Source organism: Columba livia, chromosome 3 (genome assembly GCF_036013475.1).
Source record: "Columba livia isolate bColLiv1 breed racing homer chromosome 3, bColLiv1.pat.W.v2, whole genome shotgun sequence".
NCBI lineage: Eukaryota > Metazoa > Chordata > Aves > Columbiformes > Columbidae > Columba > Columba livia.
The window spans coordinates 88278592-88298043 of record NC_088604.1 but is presented as its reverse complement, the minus strand read 5'-3'; the positions used below and the strand labels follow the sequence as shown (position 1 = coordinate 88298043).

Sequence of the window (19452 nt, the reverse complement as noted above, 5' to 3'; positions counted from 1 at the left end):
TATGGGGCGGCGTTTCGGGAGGCTTTCGCCTGCTCCTCGCTCCCCCGCCGGATGCTGCCTGGGCTGTTTTGGCTGCTTTTCTTCGCCGGCGATGAAGGCTCTGCCTTGAAGATGGAGATGATCTGTTTTTTATTCCTGTCTCTGGTGCCGGTGTACAGCAGGGGACAAGGGGTTTACGGTAAGAGACACTGTCGCGGTCGTTGTTTGGGAGGGAGGGGGGAGGCGAGGGTGCGGACGGCGGCGATGGGATCAAAGTTAAAAAGCACCTGCAGGAGGAAGTAAATGATGCCGGCGAAGCTCGTCGCAGCCTGAAGGGAGAGATTTATGCAGCAATCGGGCTTCCAGCGCCTGTAGCTACTTCGTAATTCCTCGCCGTAACCCCTGGCCGCCTCCTATTTACGAGTCCTCCGAGATGGTACGCAGGGAGCGCTGGCGAGGCTGCCGCCGGGCTGGCTGCGCCTGGAGCCAGGAGGAGCGACAGCTGCCGCGGGGAGCGACCCCGGGCCCGGCCCTGCCTCCCCTCTCCCCCACCCGCCTCGCGTGGGGACGCCACGCTGGTGCCGACGTGCGAAAGGCGGCGGCGCGGCTCTGGGAGCACCTCCGAGTTGCAGTTTCTTTGGGGCAGGGGGAGGACGGAGGATCTCCTCCCCGCGCTGCCCTTGCGGGTTTGTTGCCTTGCAGGAGCGCCGGCACGGGGAGGTGACAGGAGAGCGGCCCCCGCCGCTGCCTCGCCGGGGCTCCGTGTCGGGGTTCCCCCTTGCTGCCGGGGGCAGCCCGCTCCCCACCGCCGGCGTGCGGGGCGGTGCTCCGCGGATCTGCCCGGCCCGGCGGGGCCGGCTCCTCGCCCTGCGCCGGCTTCCTCCGCACAATCTACGGCGAGCCCCGCCGGGTTCCGTCTCCTACCTGAGGGGCGAGGGGTGAGGCTGCTTTTGCACACCATTGAACTTTGCTGCCGATTTTCTTCTTAAGATCGTGGGGGCAGGTGGATGGAGGTCTGTGGCAGAGATGATGTCGAGCTGCTTGATTTTCTTCCCCTCTTTATTATTATATTACTATTATTATTTTTACAGTTATGATGCTTACTTCCTCTCCTTGTTTGGTGGCAGATGGCAAGCTCGAGTGTCCCCTCGAGAGGTCCGGCTCCCCCAACCCCTCAGCTTCTGAGGGCAGGTGGCAGAGGCTGGGGATGGCACCCCATGTCCCCGCTGAGCACAAGTCCTGGGTTGAGAGAACAGCGGAGATTTGCTTTAGCCAGCCGTGCAGCCCCCCTTTCCCTCTCCCAGACGTCTCTTAATTCTTGCTTTACAAGATCTGCATTTCCAATACACTGGGAAAAAATAAATAAAAGCAACCCACAAGACTTGCCTCTCATAACAAGCCGGCTTTATCTTGGCTTACAACTCAGTTGTGCGTTGCTGTAAAGTCCTTCTGGAAGGCATGCCTCTGCGTCTAACAAGCCAAGCTCTCTGAGCTCTGAAGAGAGATCCCAGTGAGAGAATCCAGCCCCCCCGTTTCCCCCCCTTTTTAGCAGCATGCAGCCAGTCTCTTGTGTGAGCTCTGGCAAAGATCAGTTCAGTCTCACTGACTATGGGTGAGTCTTTGTAGGTCACTTTTTAATGATGTATTTCTTTAATGAAAACAATTCCTCCTTTCTCCTTGAGGGCTGAGATGTTAATTTGAGTTTGGGTCTGCTTTGTAAAATAACCATTTTAAACAAAGGGTGTGTAGCTTCCTTTATTTTTTCTTTCTTCCTGCCAGTATTATGTTTTCTCCCCGTCTGCGTGTCCAGAGAAAAATCGTAGGACCCTCCAAAGGCTATAAGATGAGGAGTAGAATGAGTTTGTAGTACAGAAACCTAGTCAGGGCAAGTTATTTAATCCTTTCAAACAAGTTATCTGCTTCTAGCTGAACTTTTTTTTTTTAATGTGTTTTTGTTTTAGTGTGCTTGCTGCTGAGTAGCTGTCACTTGCTGTAGAATGGCCCCTCTGCTCAGGATCACAGCAAGAGGGACAGCGCTTAAAACTGGTTTTACTTTAAATGTGCATTAAAAGGTTGCCTGTTGTATTTTTTCATTCACTTCAGTGAACTTGTATTTGATAGCGTTGTTGCTGAATTAGATCTTCAGAATAACTTACTGATGTTTTTGTCTTTTTCTCTCAGAGAGAGATTGGAGAAGCTGTGTGTAAAAGAAAACACAGATATAGACATGCACTAAGATGAAGGCATCCTTGTAAGCCAAAATGGTACACTGCTTCTATCTATTTTCTTACTTAACTACAAAAAGGAGAAATCCAGTCTCTTACCTCCTGTCTCCTCCCCTTGCTCCTCAAACTATCTGTTGAGACCATCAGGAGCCTTAATAGGCAGCTGTCTCTAAGTGCCGCCCAGAGCGGAGTCTCATGGAATCAGCACCCGGCAAACTTCTACAGTGACTAATAGTTTTCATATTGTCTTTCCCAATCCTGCCTTCAGTTCACTACCCTGCACTGATTTCATGCCTTGTGCAGCCAGCACTGTTTGTTTGGATGCGAGATTGCAGTTATTGATGGCTCAAGCAGAGCTGGATTGATACTGTTACATTTGCAAGGATAAATAAAGCAAGATTAGAAACTAGTCCTACTGCAGGTCTCTGCTTCAGTTTGTCCTAAATGTTAGTCTTTCACCAAAGCTTTAATCTATACTTGAGTGTTCTGTGTTTTGAATGTCAGTCTCATGTGGCACTTAATGTAGAAATTATGGGAACTCAGGTATTGTGTTTCAGATCTGTTTTTCTGCTTTTAAATATTTATTTATGGCAAGGGAAATGGGGAGAGGCATCTATATGGCTCTATAAATATATTTTACTTTAGTAAATCTGCTGAGATTAAATCAGATTAAATAAGATAAAGTATCCATGTGATGTACCCTTTAAATAATACACACACACATGGATGTGCACAAAAGACCTCTGTCTAGGAGAGTGGAATTGTTGGAGAGGTTTATTGAGATGAATTGTATAAATAAAATGTGTGTAAAGGGGTTTCTGGGAAAGGAGCATTTGCAATGGAGGTGCAATTTAATTAGGAGTCAAGGTACTTTTAGCCCTCTACCTGAAGAGCCTTGTTGTATAAATTGGCATTTGTTGTAATGACTGAAGTGTGTCTGAAATGCTCCTCTCTTTAGGTGATCCCATCCTTTCAGCCTTGTTTGTTGCAATAAGACAAGGCTGGCCTGGTATGGAAGGCAGTTCAGCAGACTGCCAAGAGGCAACTTTTATTAGCCTTTTGTAAGCACCCCATTTCCCACACTGCACATGCCTTTCAATCCTAGTGCATTAATGCTGCTGGTCAAGATGAGGGGCAAGCTGTAATAGATCTCTACAAAATGTCAGAATTTGGGGGAGGGAGGAAGAGATAAGGAGAAAGTGGACTTGCCCTTCCAGACTTGGAGTTATGAATGCTAGAAGACTATAAACTAGATCGATAGGGGAGAATAGGGAGCGTTTCCTAAAGGAGGAGTACACCTCTTGCTTCCTAGTCAGCCTGGCAGACTTTGGGACTTGAATAGCACTGGTTCAGAACATGCACAGCACTGCTGCTCTGCTTACTCTATGTGCAGAATATAATTAACATTTCCGCGTTGTCTTGCGACTAACACAGTCCAGCTGATCAGCAGCAGCCTTTCAAGGCTGAAAAAGAGAGTAGGATGTTTTATCCTCTGCCTCTCATAACTCTCCTGCAGAAATGGCATTTCAGGAATGGTCATCATGGTGTGTGATGAGAGGCTACAGCAAGGTGGTGGAAAGGGAATAAAAGGAAGGTTTTGGCTGGGCAGCAGGGAAAGCTGCCTGGCACCATGATCAGAGAGGTTGGATGGGCTGCATTACTTCAGCACTTCAAACTGGTGGGGGTGAAACACTTGTAGTGTGGAGTAGTCTTGGCCTGGCCTCTGACATGGGGAATAAATTACTTAGTAAACCTCTTAAAAGAGACACCATCACACTGATTCACCCATGAGATGCCACTAAGGGCAGCCAAAAAATCTAGTGGAAGACTGTTTTCTTGTGTCTGCAGTGGAGGAGTGTAATGGTAAAACATATGCTGACTTTAGGCCATAAACATCCACACTTTTTCATTTCATGTATGTATGACATGATTTGTTTCCTGCTTCTTTTACCCGTAAAGTAAAAGCCTCTTTTCCTAGAGTTTTCAATGCAGGATGCCTCACACCCTCTCGTGACCTGTGTGTGTGCTTGTCTTTTGTTGCCAGTTTCTGGCAGCACAGACGCACTCTAACCTGGAGCCTGGTGACCTGGATCAGTCCCTCTTCCCTGCCCCTGCCTATAGCTGTCTCGCTGTTATCCCAGTGCACCCTGTGCCAAACCTTGTGCCCTCAAAAATGGGTGAGCAGATTGCTGGCTAAAGCAGCAGTGGAGCTGGCTCCTGTGAGCTTCACTTCTTGACTGATTCTGTTTGGAAAATGCAATGTATAAGCACAGTGGTGCTCCAAACTGTAGATTTAGATGTTTATATATGTGTATATATACATACATGTATATATACACATATGTACACACATGCTTTGTGCTCAACCATTTCTTCTTTTTGTCAGATCCTGAAATCTGTGGTGGCTTAGGCTGTATCCTCTTGGTTACAGGAATGATTTTTGTAAGTGGAGTGCTATAGAAATAGTCTCACATAAGGACTGGCTTGATCCAAAATTTGCATAGTTCTTTAGCAGCTCTTTAAGGTCAAGGCATTAAATCTGTCCGGCCCTGTGCTTCAGTGTGCCTTGCTGTTCTCCAGCTGTAGTGTGTCAGATTCACCCTCCTGTGACACCAGTGCCTCTGTTTTTAGGTCAGGTCACTTGCTTCACACACCAGATAAGCCCTCAATTGGCTTTAATATGCAGTACTAGAAAACTGACATTATCTTCTTGACAGGTTGTTTGCAACTTGCTGGTAGAAGTCAAAATATTTCACTATAGGTGTCATCAGAAACCACCATCCTATGCTAATTTTTGTGGGAACATGAAGACAGATGTTGAATAATTTGACATGAGCAGCATAGCTTTTAAAATTATCACTGTGTCAGGTCTTGACTGGATTTTTTTTTTTTTTTTTTTAATATATATATGTATTTCAGATGAGTTTAAGAGAGGGGAGAGGTAAATATAGTAAGTGGCTCCTGATAAGTGGAAGATGCAGCAGAAGATGGCCTTGCAGGTTCAGTTATCAGACAGCAATTCAGCAGTGGCTATAAGGGATGCTGTGCTGCTGGAACTGATGTTGTTATTTTTAAAGAGGAAGACAAGGTGACTTCCATACTGGAAATTCAGAGATCTTGTGACACTTCCCATCAACCAGAAGCCCTACTGTTTTGCCTGTGTTTTGACAAGAGTCACTGCTATTCTGCTTTCTTGAATAGCGTGGTTTCAGGCTTCTAATCTCTCTCTCCCCATGTACCATGCTCTCTTGGTTCATTAAGCACAGTCTATGCCTAAGAGTCTTGCCAGCATGTGGCTATGGCATGTTATGAGGAGGGCAGAGTTGAGAGGTGGGGAAAAATCGCAGTCTTCTCAATGTCTAGAGAGATGCATTTCTATTAGTGAAAGATGGCTGGCGTGGAGGGTGTTTTTTCACTCCATATGTGGAAATGCTCTGAACCCTACCTGCAAAAGGCATCTTTAGTCAGCATAAGGTAAGCCTGCAGTCAACTAGTTTGCCTGTGTAGCTCTGGAGAGACTGTTTACTGGTGAAGTTCTTATCAGGATAGGTGAGAGATTGTTATTTTTTTGTGCAGAGAGATTCCTGTGTGTGTCCTCAGGGTGGACGACATTTCACTGGGGGGAAAGATGAGCTGGTGACAACAGGCAGTGGAAAATGTTGGTTTGTTCTCAGAGATGCTGTGGGTACCTGCATCTGGTAATACAATGTGGGTTTCTTTAGGCTATACTTGATAGCCCAGGTCTTATGTAGAATGAAAGTATTAAAACTTTGAGACCATTTCTATTCTCAAGCAGCAAGATGAATGCATCACATGCCCATGTCCCAGCCACCTTTCGCCAGTTATCAGCTGCTGGTGTTGCATGGGTTTAAATTCAGGATGAGAAAACAGGTTAATGTCTCCCAGGCTTGTGGAAGAAGGGGCAAGGACTGCAGAATGCCGATCTGGCAGGGCGTCCAGTATCCATTGGAGAGTGATGTGCTGCAAAGAAGTGGGAGAGGAGAGTGTGCGTGTTTCATGTCTCTGTGCTTATGTTTAACTTGTGGTATCTCTGTTGGGATCCAAAGTACTTGCTTTGAAAAGAAAAAAGCTTTCGTCTCTTCTTTATTTGGGGAAGGGGTTGAAGGAACAACACACATTTGATTTTTATAGCCAAGCACTTGCTTAGCATTTAAAAGAAGAAATTAAATGTATGATAACCCATTGAGTTGATGATCAAAAGCGCTGAATTAAAGCACAAGGAAAGAACTGGACAAGTGGAGCCAGGAAAGGGAGATCCCGGGCATCAGCTGATCTTGGCTCAACAGAAGTTAAGTCAGGGAAGGGCTGTTACCAAAGCCTTCGACTCCCTGCTGCTTTTCCCGACTGCTGCCAAGGTGCAATGCGCCGGCTGCTGGCGACTCCAGCTTTCCCTCCTGCCCAAGGGACAGGGGAAGGAAGCCGCCCCTCCTTCTCCGTCCCGCCTGCGGGCTCCTCTCCAGCTGTGGATGGGGATCACATCTGGGCGGGTGGGGGCACACCTGGGCTGCGTGGCTGTGCCACGGCCCGGCCAAGGAAGGCGGGAGGTGTGCCTGGGGCTTGCCAGGACTTGCTCAGGGCAAACCCCGTACAAACGGGAACGCCGATTTGGGAGCGCCCGTCTCCCGGCGGAGAGAAGCGGCGCGGCCGGACACGCGTGGGGCGGGGGAAACCGTGTGTCCCCGGGATGCTGGGCTGGCTGCCCTCGGCTGGGCGCCAAGCGGCGCCCGGAGGCAGCTCGTCCTCTCTGTTGCCACCGTGGTGGGCCTGTCCGTCTTCTCGGCGTCTTCCCGAGGGTGGGAGCGAGGCCACAGTTCGCAGAGGGAGCGGCCGGGACGGAGCTGCTGCTTCCAGGTTTTTGGTGCTGACTGCGTGCGTGGGGCTTTGCATCACTCTCTGGTTTGTTTGGGGTTCCAAAGCTCTGTCACATTGTACCCAAGCAATTAATGATTTTTATTTTTTTTTTCCTCCCTCTCTCTCCTTTGTAATACTCTCATGGAATGGGAGAGTACTATTCTTTCCTTCCAGCAGCATCTTATTCTCCATTTCCCATAAAAGATAATATAATCAAGTGAGTATAGGACTCCGAGATCCTTAATTAGCTTTTCAACTGTAGTCTCCATTTCTTTTTTTCTTCACATTCTGTGTGGTTGTGTTTTGGGGATTTATTTGGTTTGTTTTGGTTATCAAAAAGAAAAGATTAAATGAGCTGAAGGAATCTGAACAGAGAGGAGGGAAAAGGTATTCTCATGCAGGGCCTTGCTCTGCTGTGATGTATCTCCTTGGCCCCATGAGGCAGCAGAGCTGAGGGTGCCACAGCAGAAGTATTTCACTGATGCTCCTGCTTTGGCTCTTGGAAAACATTTGGCTCAGTGCAACATTGTCTTTGGAGCATCCTGGATGCCTAAAGCGAGCTCTCTGCACCAGGACACTAGCCGGTCAGATTCTGACTACTGATACCTTAATTTTTAATGCCAAAAGAGTCTGGTCCATGGCTGGCAAAGGCTGATGCCTGAAGTTAACTAGGGAACTAGAGAGAGAGAGACAGCAGTATATAAATTATTAGTTCCTTATGTTTTCTACTTGTTTTTCTAGACTCGGTGATATGATTACCCCAGTGTGTGCTTGTCTGACAGTATTCCCAAAATCTACAGAGAGCTTTATGGTCTAGTAATGTCTAAACTCCTCTGAGAAGGATGATCCCTTTGTACAATTCCGTAAAGCACTCTGCGTTCCTAGTATCCTGCTAGTAACGAAGAACAGCATAGACACAGTTATATATTTCGGGGCTTGCAAATAAGGCAGAACAGTCCACTGGGGACAGCTGTGGTGCCAGAGGAGCACGGTGATTCGGAGTCACCAGCGCTGCGCTGTCATGGCTCTGTGCTGGGCTGCAGACCCCCAGGGAGAGGGTGCAGCACAGTGGTGAGCAAGGATCTCGAGCAGCTTTGACCAGCCTGGCCAGCCTCTCGCTTTCCTGTTGCTCCTTTCACTTGTGCTGCAAATCGCCCATGGATGGTGGTGTTGGCTGCTATCCCTTTGCTTTAAGCTTTCATAGGGGAGAAATCACTGATGTAACTAAAAATCTGTCTGGCTGTGATGTGCTGGCTTGTGGTTTCTCTCCGCTGTGAGCTGCAGTGTAGGACAAATGGTGTGCAGATACTTTTGCTGGGTTTGTGTAAATGGACATGATGGCAGGGTGAGGATAGCAATTGACAAAGATGCAGTAAGATCGGCAGTTTCTGAAGAAAAATTAGCAAGTGTTGCCTAAAGAAGAACTGACATAACATTGAAAGCTGAAGTCAAACTGTGAGAAAGGCTTTAGGATGTCTGCAGGTGGACATTTAATACAAGAGTAGCTGCTTGCCATTGCTGCTTCTGTTTCAGAAGGAAATGGTCCTTCACTAATTGGCATAAACTGTTTTAAGATAAATGTGGATAGAAATCTCTTGTGCGCTGTTGTGATGAAATAAAAAGGAAAAACAAAGATGTGATTCAGACAGATGCTTGAGAAATGTAGCAAAAAGGCTTTTGCTTACAAATGCCATTTCACCTTCTGGTGCTCATTCTGTGCCTTGCACGGTGGAAATAAGGCATTTGTAGAATTAGAGTGAAGAATGACTGTCTCTCTCTAAGTTTAATAAACGGATTAATCTGACTCAGAACATCCCTCGGAATAGTGGAAATATGAGAAACTGAGGCTCGTAAAAGTAACCTGAGCCACATGAGCCAGCTGAGGATGGGAGACTGAACTTCCCTGCCAGGCAAGTGAGTCTAGATGAGGTGTTAAGAAAACTTAACTGGTCTGGGGCATTCCACTGCAGTTGTTAGACCCTGAAAATCCCTCTCAGAGTGCACAGGTGGGATTTCTTGTGCGTTTATGTGTTTCCCATCACTGTAATATCTATGAACTTCCACCATTACAAGGCCCCTTTGCCTACAGTTATTCCACTGTGCATTTGGGGAAATGAGGTGGAGATTAAGTGATTTGCCCGTGGCAGAATTGAGAATCGAACATCAGCAAAGTTTTAACCATCCTTTTCTCTCTGGTAAAGTGCAGCTGGTATTAAGTGCAATCCCTGTGGCTGATAGATCCGAGGTAAATACATCCTTGATAAGGAGGAATAAGCCATTGAGAAAAGACTCTGATCTAGTTATCTCAGAATCAAGCTTTTTTTAAGGAAAAAACAAAAACATGTTTGTCTTTCAGTACCAATTTAGCTCATCTTTGTTCAAAAGTTAGGATTTATTTTAGAACACCTTTTGGAGATCTTCCAGATCTGTATGACACTGGGGGAGAAAGAGAAATCTTTCAAACATGGGTACGTACATACATGATTTTTCTGTGTAAATCTGCAGGTGGCTTGAAAAATTGGTCTGAAGGAGGTGCAGGACCAGATTAATTCTGTAATGCGTTGACTTATTCTGCAGCAATTTAAATTATTTTGCACTTGATCAAAGAAGAAATATTACCATGAAAAGCTGTTGTCACGAATAACGGAGATTAAATTACTATTGCTGGTACCTGAGGGAAGGATAAAAAGTTTGCATTTGCCATGAAGAGGCAGAGATTTGGGACAGGTGAAAAAAAAAGCAGAGTGCTATATTGTAGATGCATGACAAGGGACAGTGTCTGGGACAGAGAAGTTAAGATAATAAGGATGGAGCTGTGGCTCTAAAATGAGGGTGGATGCCAGAGGAGTGCACAGCTTTTGAAGAAGCAAAAGGAAAGTCAGAATATTCCAACACGTTTTGTTATTTTAAGTACGTGCTAAGCTGTATTCCTATTTTTCTTAAAAGTATGAAGATAGGAAGAAAAAGTCTCTAGTGTTTGTTTCTCAAATGCTAAGGAAGACTGAAAGGAATCCATGTCAGTGATTTTTTTTTTTTTTTAAATAAATTTGTCTTTTATATTTAGAGCAATTAAAATTCACAAGTATGTGTTTGAGAAGAGGATGATCTTTATCAGTTATCAAATAATTGCTGAATAAAATGACCCTCTTATCTCTGGAAACTGGGACTCAGAAGTGGGCAGTGGTGTTAGCTGTGTGTTGTGAAGATCCCCATTTTAAGGTGTAGTGAGAGATGGTGCTTTGCTGTTCTGTGTACCTCTACAAATGAAAAATACTTGGAAACTCTGTAAGAATACAGGAGCTTTACTATGCTATGAGACAGTGGGATTAGGGAAACGTTTTTGCAAACAAATCAACTTAAAGTGCATGTAGTCTAGATATGAGGGAGAACTTTTTTACACTGAGGGTGGTAAAATACTGACACAGGTTGCCCAGAGAGGTGGTAGATGGCCCATTCCTAGAGACATTCAAGGCCAGGCTGGATGGGGCCCTGAGCAACCTGATGTAGCTGAAGATGTCCCTGCTCATTGCAGGGGGGTGGACTGGATGAGCTTTGACTCTATGATTCTACACCTACACAAAAGTAGGGCTGTAACTCGTGGCTTCACTCTTGAGATAGCTTTAAATGAGCTGTTCCAGCTGCTGAGCACAGTGCAGTTGTAACAGCGCGGAGTCCTGAGTGGGCTTTGCAGTGTGTGCTGAGTCCCCTGCACCGGGAGTCACCTGGCAGCAACATACTGCACTTGGCTCCTTGATAAATAAATTGTGGGGCACCTACACCAGGTTCATGCTTGCTTTTGGATTGCAGCGCAAACAAATACGCTCAACTCCTGGTTGTGCAACTAGGTAGTGATCCCATAAACCTAACTAGCTGGTTTATTGTGGGGTGCAGTTTGAAGTCCAAGGGTTGCAGTGGCTTAGCTCCTGCAATACAGAAGCTCCTACCTCTACCAAGACAAATGCTGGGGCTGATCTTGCTCTGTGGTATCTTTCAAACAAGCATAGCTTGCAGTATGGGAATGAAAGCTGGCTTAACACAGCTTGCTGTTGTGAAAGAGAGCCTCTAGACAACAGGTCTAGCATTAATCTTTAATTTTGAAAAGCTATTCCAGAATAGCTCTTTGTGTAGACAAGCCCTGCATTTAGCTGTGATTAAGTTTCTAAATTGTTTTTCAAAATGGGATAGTCAAGCTCCCGAACCATGTAGCTGCATCTGAAGACGTTACCCATAGAAACTGAGCTCCAGTTTTGGTTAAAATAGCACAATAATAGTTTGTTTTCTGGCTGGTCAAATGATAAGCAGCTCAAGACTTTCATCCTTGTTCCAGCAGAAAAATGCAATCGACAGTAGAGAATGAGTGTTTACTATGATGTGCATGATTAATACCATAAATCTTTCATGTTGGGATGTTATGTGAAAGGCATGAATATCACTACAACAAATTGAAAGGAACAGTTTGTTACATATTCGTGGTTGGTAATCAGGCTTGAAACTCCATGTAAAAGTGAATGGTAGTTATCGACACTAGAAACCACTCTGGCATTTTCTAAGCCTTGGCAAAGATGCCATGCTGATTTTTGCAGATCACAATGAGCATATGTACCTACTTGTGGCTGATGGTTATTCCAAGTGGCCAGCAGTAGTGTGTGTGCTATTTGACAAACAGTTCTGCTTCTCGCATTATTATGGAGACATTTCAAGTATGTTTGCAGCATATGGCTTGCTTAAGGAGATCGGTTTAGATAAGAGACATTTGGTAAAACACAGTAGATCAGCTGCTTATCACTCAGCTTCAGATGGGTCAGCAGGGCATTTGGTATAGACACTTAAAAGAGCAGTATAGAAAAATGAGGAGTGAGGCCTGCATGAAGGCGTTGCAAACTTTCTTTCCTTGCATAGAGCAGCATGCAGGAAAGCTCCAGCAGAGCTAATTCTTAATAAACAGATTTTAATTTAAGAATTGCTTTTGGTTGTCTCAAAGCAAGTCTAGAGGAAGTAGTAAGTGAGGAGGGTGGCGGAAGGAAAGCTCTTTGCTTCTTAGGCCTAAATAAAAGCTTTGCAGAAAGAGAAAGCAGGGGAAGGTGCTAAAAAGTACTAGGATTTGTGATACGCTTGGTGAGGTAGACAGGGAAATGAGAAAGAAATGTGTGTAGCTACTGCTAGATTAAAAAAAAAAAAGAGAGAGAAAATAAATGGATGCTGTTGACGATGTGTAAATTCTAGGAGTGAGAATATTTCTGTATTTCATTGGCCTCAGGATAACACCCGTGACATTGTTGCTATTGAAAATGACGGATTGAAAGAGCAAGTGAGAACCGCGCTTCCTGCCGGGTGGAATCCTGGCCTGAACAGGATTGCGTCCAGAGTCACGTAAAAGGGAGCTAGTCTTAGCACCCCCCTACTTAGTGTAGCTTTTGCGTATGTATTCCCTCACACATTTTTTTTTCCTAAGGCCCTGGATGCTCTGTGAGGGTTGCTGTTGCCTGTGGGGAAACAGCTGTAGGTAATACCAAAGCTGAAGCCCAAATCCCAGGGTGGTATAAAATGGATGATAGCTTGTAATTAAGAGGTGCATTTGCTGAACTAACTCTTCTGAGTTTTCCTGTATTTTATTTCCCCCTTTTTGTCACATCCAGTTAAAGCCATTGTAGTTAGTTTTTCAGGCATATTTGGCTGATCGGGGTTTTTTTTTGTTGATATAAGGTCTTATTCCTTGCATGTGCTTTGTCACACCTGCTCACCTCTCTGACACAGATAACTGTTTCCTCATTAGCCCAGAAGGAAGCAATGCAGCTCCGGGGTGCAGCAGCAGCGTTGCGCCTGTAATCTGCCAGCAAAAGCTGCTGGCCAGACTCTGACTCCAGGCTTTGCTGCTGCCTGGCTGGGAGGAATGCTTGTGTTTCTTTAGATCCTCCGTGAAAACAGAAGTTAGAAGCGGGGTGGGGGGAAATTTTAGAGGATTCGCTTCCCTCGCTACAATTTTTGGCTCTGCCGTGCTACTTGTGTAGATAGCATTTTAATTCTAAGGCAAGGGAGTTAAATCCAGATGAGCTGTTGCTCTCATAAAAATGCTGGCCTGAAATGCTGCATGTAATGGCTTGGATCCTGTTGCTGTCAGTCTTCTTTTATGACTTCTTTTTTTAGGACTGTGGTGTAAGCCAAGTATGTTTCTTTAAAAATAAAAAAGTGCCTTAAAACAAACCACAAGAATGGCTGGGTCTGATAGTTTCTTCTGGCCTTCTGCTTGTGTGAATGGAAGGTGGTGTCATTTGTCTGCCTTGGACAGATGTTTTGAAGAAGCAGCTGGTGACTTCAGGGAGGTGTTTCCATCTGGATGTGAAGGGAGAGCATAGACAGGCAAACTTTTTATTCGTGTGGTGTCCTGTCTTAGTAGTTTATAGGTTTTTATTGACATCTGGTTTTTGTTTGTTTTTAAATCTTGTCTTGAGACATTTTCAGTTTTGTGGCAGTTTTCACTTCGATGCATTGATGAGCATCTCTTCATTGAGGGCTGCCTGTGGTGGTCTCTGAGCTGCTGCCCCTCTCTTGTGCAGCCCCTGAGCTCCCTTTGGAGAACCCAACAGCAAATCTGTCATCAAAGCACAGAAAATTGAGTGTGAACCTGTTTCATAAAGCAGTGGGATGCTTGCTTTGTACAACCAGAGTGCAGTGTCTTAGTGCTCAGGCTGGCATGTTATGTCCTTCCAGAGAGGTCAAGCTCTGTAGTCAGGACTTTCTGAATCTATTCTCTGAGATGGTGGTTTCTGTAGGGACATACCTCATTTCTCCAGGCTTGAAAAGCATCTAGGGGCTCTGGTTTCAAACCTCACTACTCTGGAGTACTTGGATTATGCTTGTGATAATTTCACAATGGGATATTTCTTATTATACTTGAACTATAGCTCAACTCTCATCAAGTCATGCCTCTGCTTTCATTGGTCAGTCTGGAATAATGCGAAAAACAAATTTTCCTACCTCAAAAGTTTTTGACTGTTTTATCTGATAAGTGATGGTGGTTGAGTATCCTTTCCTAGCGACAGCAGGCCTGTTGCTCTTGTGACCTGCTGTCTTAAATTGAATTTGAGATAGCTGGCAAGAGTTGTTTAATGTGTTCATTTCCCATCCTTTGCTTTCCTGCAGGATTCTTGTGATGGGTTAAGAGGAATTTTTCTTTCTGCTGCTTAATTGCATTATACTGGTTAAAATATTTTCTCCTTGCCTTTGTCACTTACATCTGTCCCATAACTTTTCTGGTGCCTTAAAAAGTACAGCTACAAGGAAGGGACATAAATAAAGCTAGTGTTCAGGATCTCACTTGGCTTTGGAGATAAGGGCCTGGTAGTGGGGAGTCTTTATTCCATCTCCCCCACTGTCTTCCCTCTGCCTTCTCTTTCATTGGTTCCTGTTGTTTCACCTTTAGAATCCTTGCTGAATTCACTTTGCTTAGAATAATATTTGTTTGAACGATAAAAGCTGTATTAAAGGGATACGTTATCACTTAGTTTAAATGTACATATTGGCTCTGCAAGACAGGGCTTTACAAAGAAGTCTGTGTGCTTTTGCACATAAAATGAGTATGCAAACAAAATCCTGCAAGAGGTCTGCAACTGAAGAAAGCCCTTTTCCCCTGCTTCCCCACATGCAAATATCCAAATGCAATGTCAGCAAGGGAAAACCAAATGGCATCGAAATGCTGCCAGCAATACCTATATATTGAGTTATAGCACTGAAGGCAAACAGCAGCCAAAAGCTTGGTTTGATCTTTTTGTATGGGTAAGACTAAGTAGCAGGCATGGTGCTGGTGAAGGGTGTTTTCCTGACCCTCTTCCCCAAAGCTTTTGAACACTTCCGGAGAAGTTCTAAGTATCTTCAGCACCCACTGAAGGAACCGTGAGCAGGGACCTCAGCACCATGGAGTGCTCTGCTTGTGTCCCTCTCCCTTAGTGGGGCATCTATCCACCTTGTGGTCTTCATGTGTGTGGCGTGACCAGCTGTGCTTGTAACTGGTCTCCATTTGGGAGAGTTGATACTTGCAACTTGACTCTCCTGATTTCAACCCAAATGGTTGACTTCTAGTGACTTACAGCTTGGTGACACATGGCAGCTGGGTAAGGCTGGGGAACTTCCCTTACATGGCAACTTTCTGTCCGTCTCTACCTCCTGGGTTTATGGGTGGTTTGTGCTGGCTTTCTTTGTGTGAGAGGTGTAAGTGTCTGAGCGGTGCTGCAGGTCCTCACCCTGCCTTTGCTGCTTTGGACTTAATTTTCCAAATACCTCATATGCTGTGGAAGCTGTATGGGTGCCTACAGGCCTCCAAAATTGCTATTAATCTCGGCTCTTTCTGTCAAATGTATCCAAATTATATTTGTTACTCTTGGAGAAATATCTGAGACGGACCTAGGCAATAATGCGTTTTGATTGCCCTGCTAGCTGCTTTAGAGCAGATGGACTTTTCTTCTGTGTCAGTCTCTTTCCTTCCCTTCCTGTTAATATTTTTGTAATTATTCATGCACTTTAAATGTGTCATCTCACTGGGATGAGAACCTAGCCTGGTTCATCAGGGAGCTGGGAGTTTGGGCTCAAGGGTCAGCTTCTGGGTATCTTGGGGACTGTGTATGAGACCAGATGTGAACTGAGGCAGGGCTGCTTCTGTAGCCACGCTGACAATCTCTGCTCTTGCATTTACTCTGCTGGCGTAAACAGTGTGAACTGTCATCACTTCCATTTTAGAGCAAGAGTGAGAGAGCAAACTTACTTTCAGTTGTGTGTGTGGTGTGTTTTTGTTTTGTTTTTTCTCCTGTCAAGTAGCTTTTCAGATTCCCAGTGCTCCCTCACTCTGCTTTCCTTTCTAAAACACTGGAGCATGTTGCCCAGAGAGGTGGTAGATGCCCCATCCCTGGAAACACTCCAGGCCAGGCTGGATGGGGCTCTCAGCAACCTGATCTAGTTGAAGATGTCCCTGCTCATTGCAGGGGGATTGGACTAGGTGATCTTTGAAGGTCCCTTCCAACCCAAACTATTCAATGATTTTATTTAGAGACATCTTGCCAACCTTACTCTCTTGACATTTGACATTTACACATATTAATTCAGTCCGTGTTATTCCTACCACAGGATTACTTGTCCATCTTCTCATCACCCTCCAGGAAGAAGTGCTGGCTCTAGGTGCATCAGTGCTGGAGTGCCTCTGGAGTTGGTGTTTCTCCTGGAGCATGTCTCTTCCTGCGGGAGAGGACAGTTGGGCCAGGCTCAACTCATTGTCAGCTCAGTGCTGACAATGAAATGAGGCCAAAACTCAACTTCTCTGTCTTCCAGGACAAAAAAAACCTCTGGACGCTAAACCTCCCAGGGTGGAGAGAGGAAGCTGTTTCCTCATAATACTTGAGTGCTCATAATGTGCATTGCTGCCAAGTCACTGTTTTGTTGTTACTCAAGTAACTCATGAGTAATAAGTGCAAAACTGGAGTACTTCTGCAGCATCTGGGGATGGTTAGATTGGACAGAGATAAGTGCAGTCCTTTTTACTGAAGAAAAGAATTGCATGAAGCCCTCATCTTCTTTAATTGTAGAGTGACCTTTCTTTACTTCCAGTCTCTCAGGAGAGTAACTCCTGCCATTTCATAGCTGGTCTGTTCATCCTCTCTGGTGTTTATTTGGTGTCTCTCTCCCAGGAGCATGCATGCTCACAGACAGCAGCAGTGAGGTGCCTTAGGTGAGCAGTACGGTTGTAGGCATTGCAGTGAAGGCATCATTCATCCATTTGGGGAAGACTGCTTTTGTCTCTCTGATAATCCATCTGCTAGATTCCCCTGGAGCCCCTGCCTGGGGAAAGCTGTGACATATTGCATTGTTTTGGGAGCTCTGTGGCCACCTTTCCAGAAATTCTTTCTGTGTTTTATGGTCCTCAAGGCGGGAAACAGTACAGTAACTTCATAATGGTGAAAATCAACACTGTATATGGAAGGGAGAGGGAAATCCATGTTTGTTTTTAAAGGAAAAAAAAAAACAAACCAACCCTACAGTTGTGTTTCCTTGGGACTGAGCTTGCATCTAATTTGTGGTATCCTTCCATTCCTCTTACCTTCTTCTGGGAGACTGCAAGGCCCAGAAATTTAAACCTGCACCGAAATAATTGTAACTGAGGATTCAATCTGAATCTCAGTGAAAGGACTGACAGAAGTTCCTGCTGCCTGGACTGCAGCCTGGTTTAGAAGCCCTAAACCATAGAAACCCTTGTTCGTCTCTGTCAACATCTGCAACAATGTAACAAATCTTAAAACAAACAAACAAACAAACAAAAAACCAAAGCCAAACCAAACAAAACTAAAACAACAACAAAAAAAACACAAATAAGCAAAAGAAAAGTACATTATTCATAAGTCTAATGTCCATGACAGTCCTTCTTGATGGTTTTGGTGTTTTACCTTGTTTCTCTATCTCACAGTTGAAATTTGTTAAGTCGAGGTGCGTGTGTGTATTTTCTAAGGTGATATGGCCTCTCTTCCCCACTGGAGGGGGCAAGGGCACAGAGCAAACCCTCTTGTCTAGGTGGCGCCAATCTAGCAGTTTCTTGCCTTGGTTACTTCATGGAATAACTGAAGTTGAAAGGGACCTCTGAAGGTCACCTGGTACAGCCCTGTGCTCAAACCAAGGGTAGTTTGACATTAGAACTTAACTTTGAAGCTAGGGCAGGGTGTTAAGGACCTCATCCAGTTGAAGTTTAGACATCTCCAAGGATGGAGCACCCATCAGCTCTCTGGGCTCCCTCTACTGTTGTTTGACCACCTTCATGGTGAAATAGATTTCCTGTGTTGCATCTGGTATGCTTTTGCCCTTCTTCCTTTCACCATGCAGCCCCTCCTTCACCCAATCCTAGTTAGGTAATAGCAGTAAGATTTTACATATATATATATATACATATGTATATATAAATATATATATATAATTATGTTTTTTTTTAAAGGCTTGGGGAAAAAACAAACAAAACCAACCAACCAAGAAACCCACCCAAGCTTTTCTCAGCTTTTCTTAATACACCATATGCTCCACCTGCCTGACCATTTTGGTGGTGCCGCACTGGACTTGATCCGGTATGTAAGTGCTGCTTTCTGAAGAAAATGTCTTTCCTGGTTTCTTCCAATGGGATGGTTCTTGCTATATGATGTTTATTGAAAGAATTTCTTTATGGTCTGTCTTCCTCTTTAAAGTTGTCTGATTAACACTGCTGTAATTAGCACGCTCCTGGCATAGCCTGCCACAGACAAGCAGAGAAACTGAAAATGCACTGGTAGACATTTGTACGTTTTCCATTACGTGCAGCATAATCTCTGTTAATAGTTATGCTTAGTATTCTTCTGTGAGCGTAACATAAAGATTAAACTAACACGGAGTTACTGATGGTGGGAAAAGGTAATAAACCCATTTACCACAAACCGCAGGGAATGAAATCTGTGTGTATATGCATATATGTATATGTACACACACGTGTATGTGTGTGCATATATAATATATATATTTATTACACACGCAAATGCATTTTGCAGGGTCTCGCTTGCAATACCCAGTCAATGTGCTTGATTCAGAAGCAGGGAGTGCCCAGCACATGCCCTGCGCTGTGCACCATCGTGTCCCTGGTGCATAGCAGTAAATGACTGGGTAGGAAGAAAGATGTGCAGTTTCTCAGGAAAGCCTGGTAAAGGGGATGTCAGGTCCCGCTCAGCCTGTTTAGCTCGAAGCTTCTTGCAGTGTGCTAATGTGCCAGGGGGACCTCATCTCACGTTGAATGCTCTGGGGTTTCTTTCCACTTTGAGTTCTCCATAGGTGCCTGGTTGGTGGCTTTGCTGCACAGCATGACGTGCTGGAGCAGGAAGCTGAAGATTGAGTCTTGCTTTCTCTCTTCATTTGACACAATTGTAGGTGGCCTGGAGAGTGGGATGCTGTGGTAGGAAGCAGAAGGAATTATTTTACTCCCACTGAATTTTATCTGGGCAATGTGCCCTATCTAAACAGTTGGTTTGGTAGTTGTTTGTTTGTTTTTTGTTTTGTTTTGTTTTTTTTTTTTTTAATGTGCTTAGTCTCTGTGTTCTTTTTCTCTCTCTCCCCCTTTTGTAGGGCCATTTCCAGATTAAAATGGAATAGGCTCTAAACTAGCAAGAAGGGATTGGGAAGCTGGGAAGGTACATGTGTTCAGTTGTCAGAAACACAGTGCTGAATTGATGTGAAAGGCATCAACTTTGCTTGTTCCCTTGTTGGCAAAGTCTATCACAGAACAGGGATGGCTTCTAGTGTCTGTCTTACCCTCTGTGCATCTGAAATCTAGCCCAGGTGTAGCTACACATCTCCATTGCTACTAATATCAAATGGAAGGAATGAGCTG

General features: G+C 44.9%; 1 protein-coding gene across 1 annotated transcript in view; it reads left to right on the top strand.

The window, feature by feature from the left end:
- Positions 1–45: 45 nt before the first annotated feature.
- The window catches only part of MDGA1 (MAM domain containing glycosylphosphatidylinositol anchor 1), a 151927-nt gene continuing 132520 nt past the window's right edge, over positions 46–19452 (top strand). Inside the window, exon 1 of the mRNA XM_005503809.4 lies at positions 46–178. Within this exon, the coding sequence (XP_005503866.1) occupies positions 52–178 (127 nt within the window). The 5' untranslated portion in view covers positions 46–51. The remainder of the gene's footprint in view (positions 179–19452) is intronic.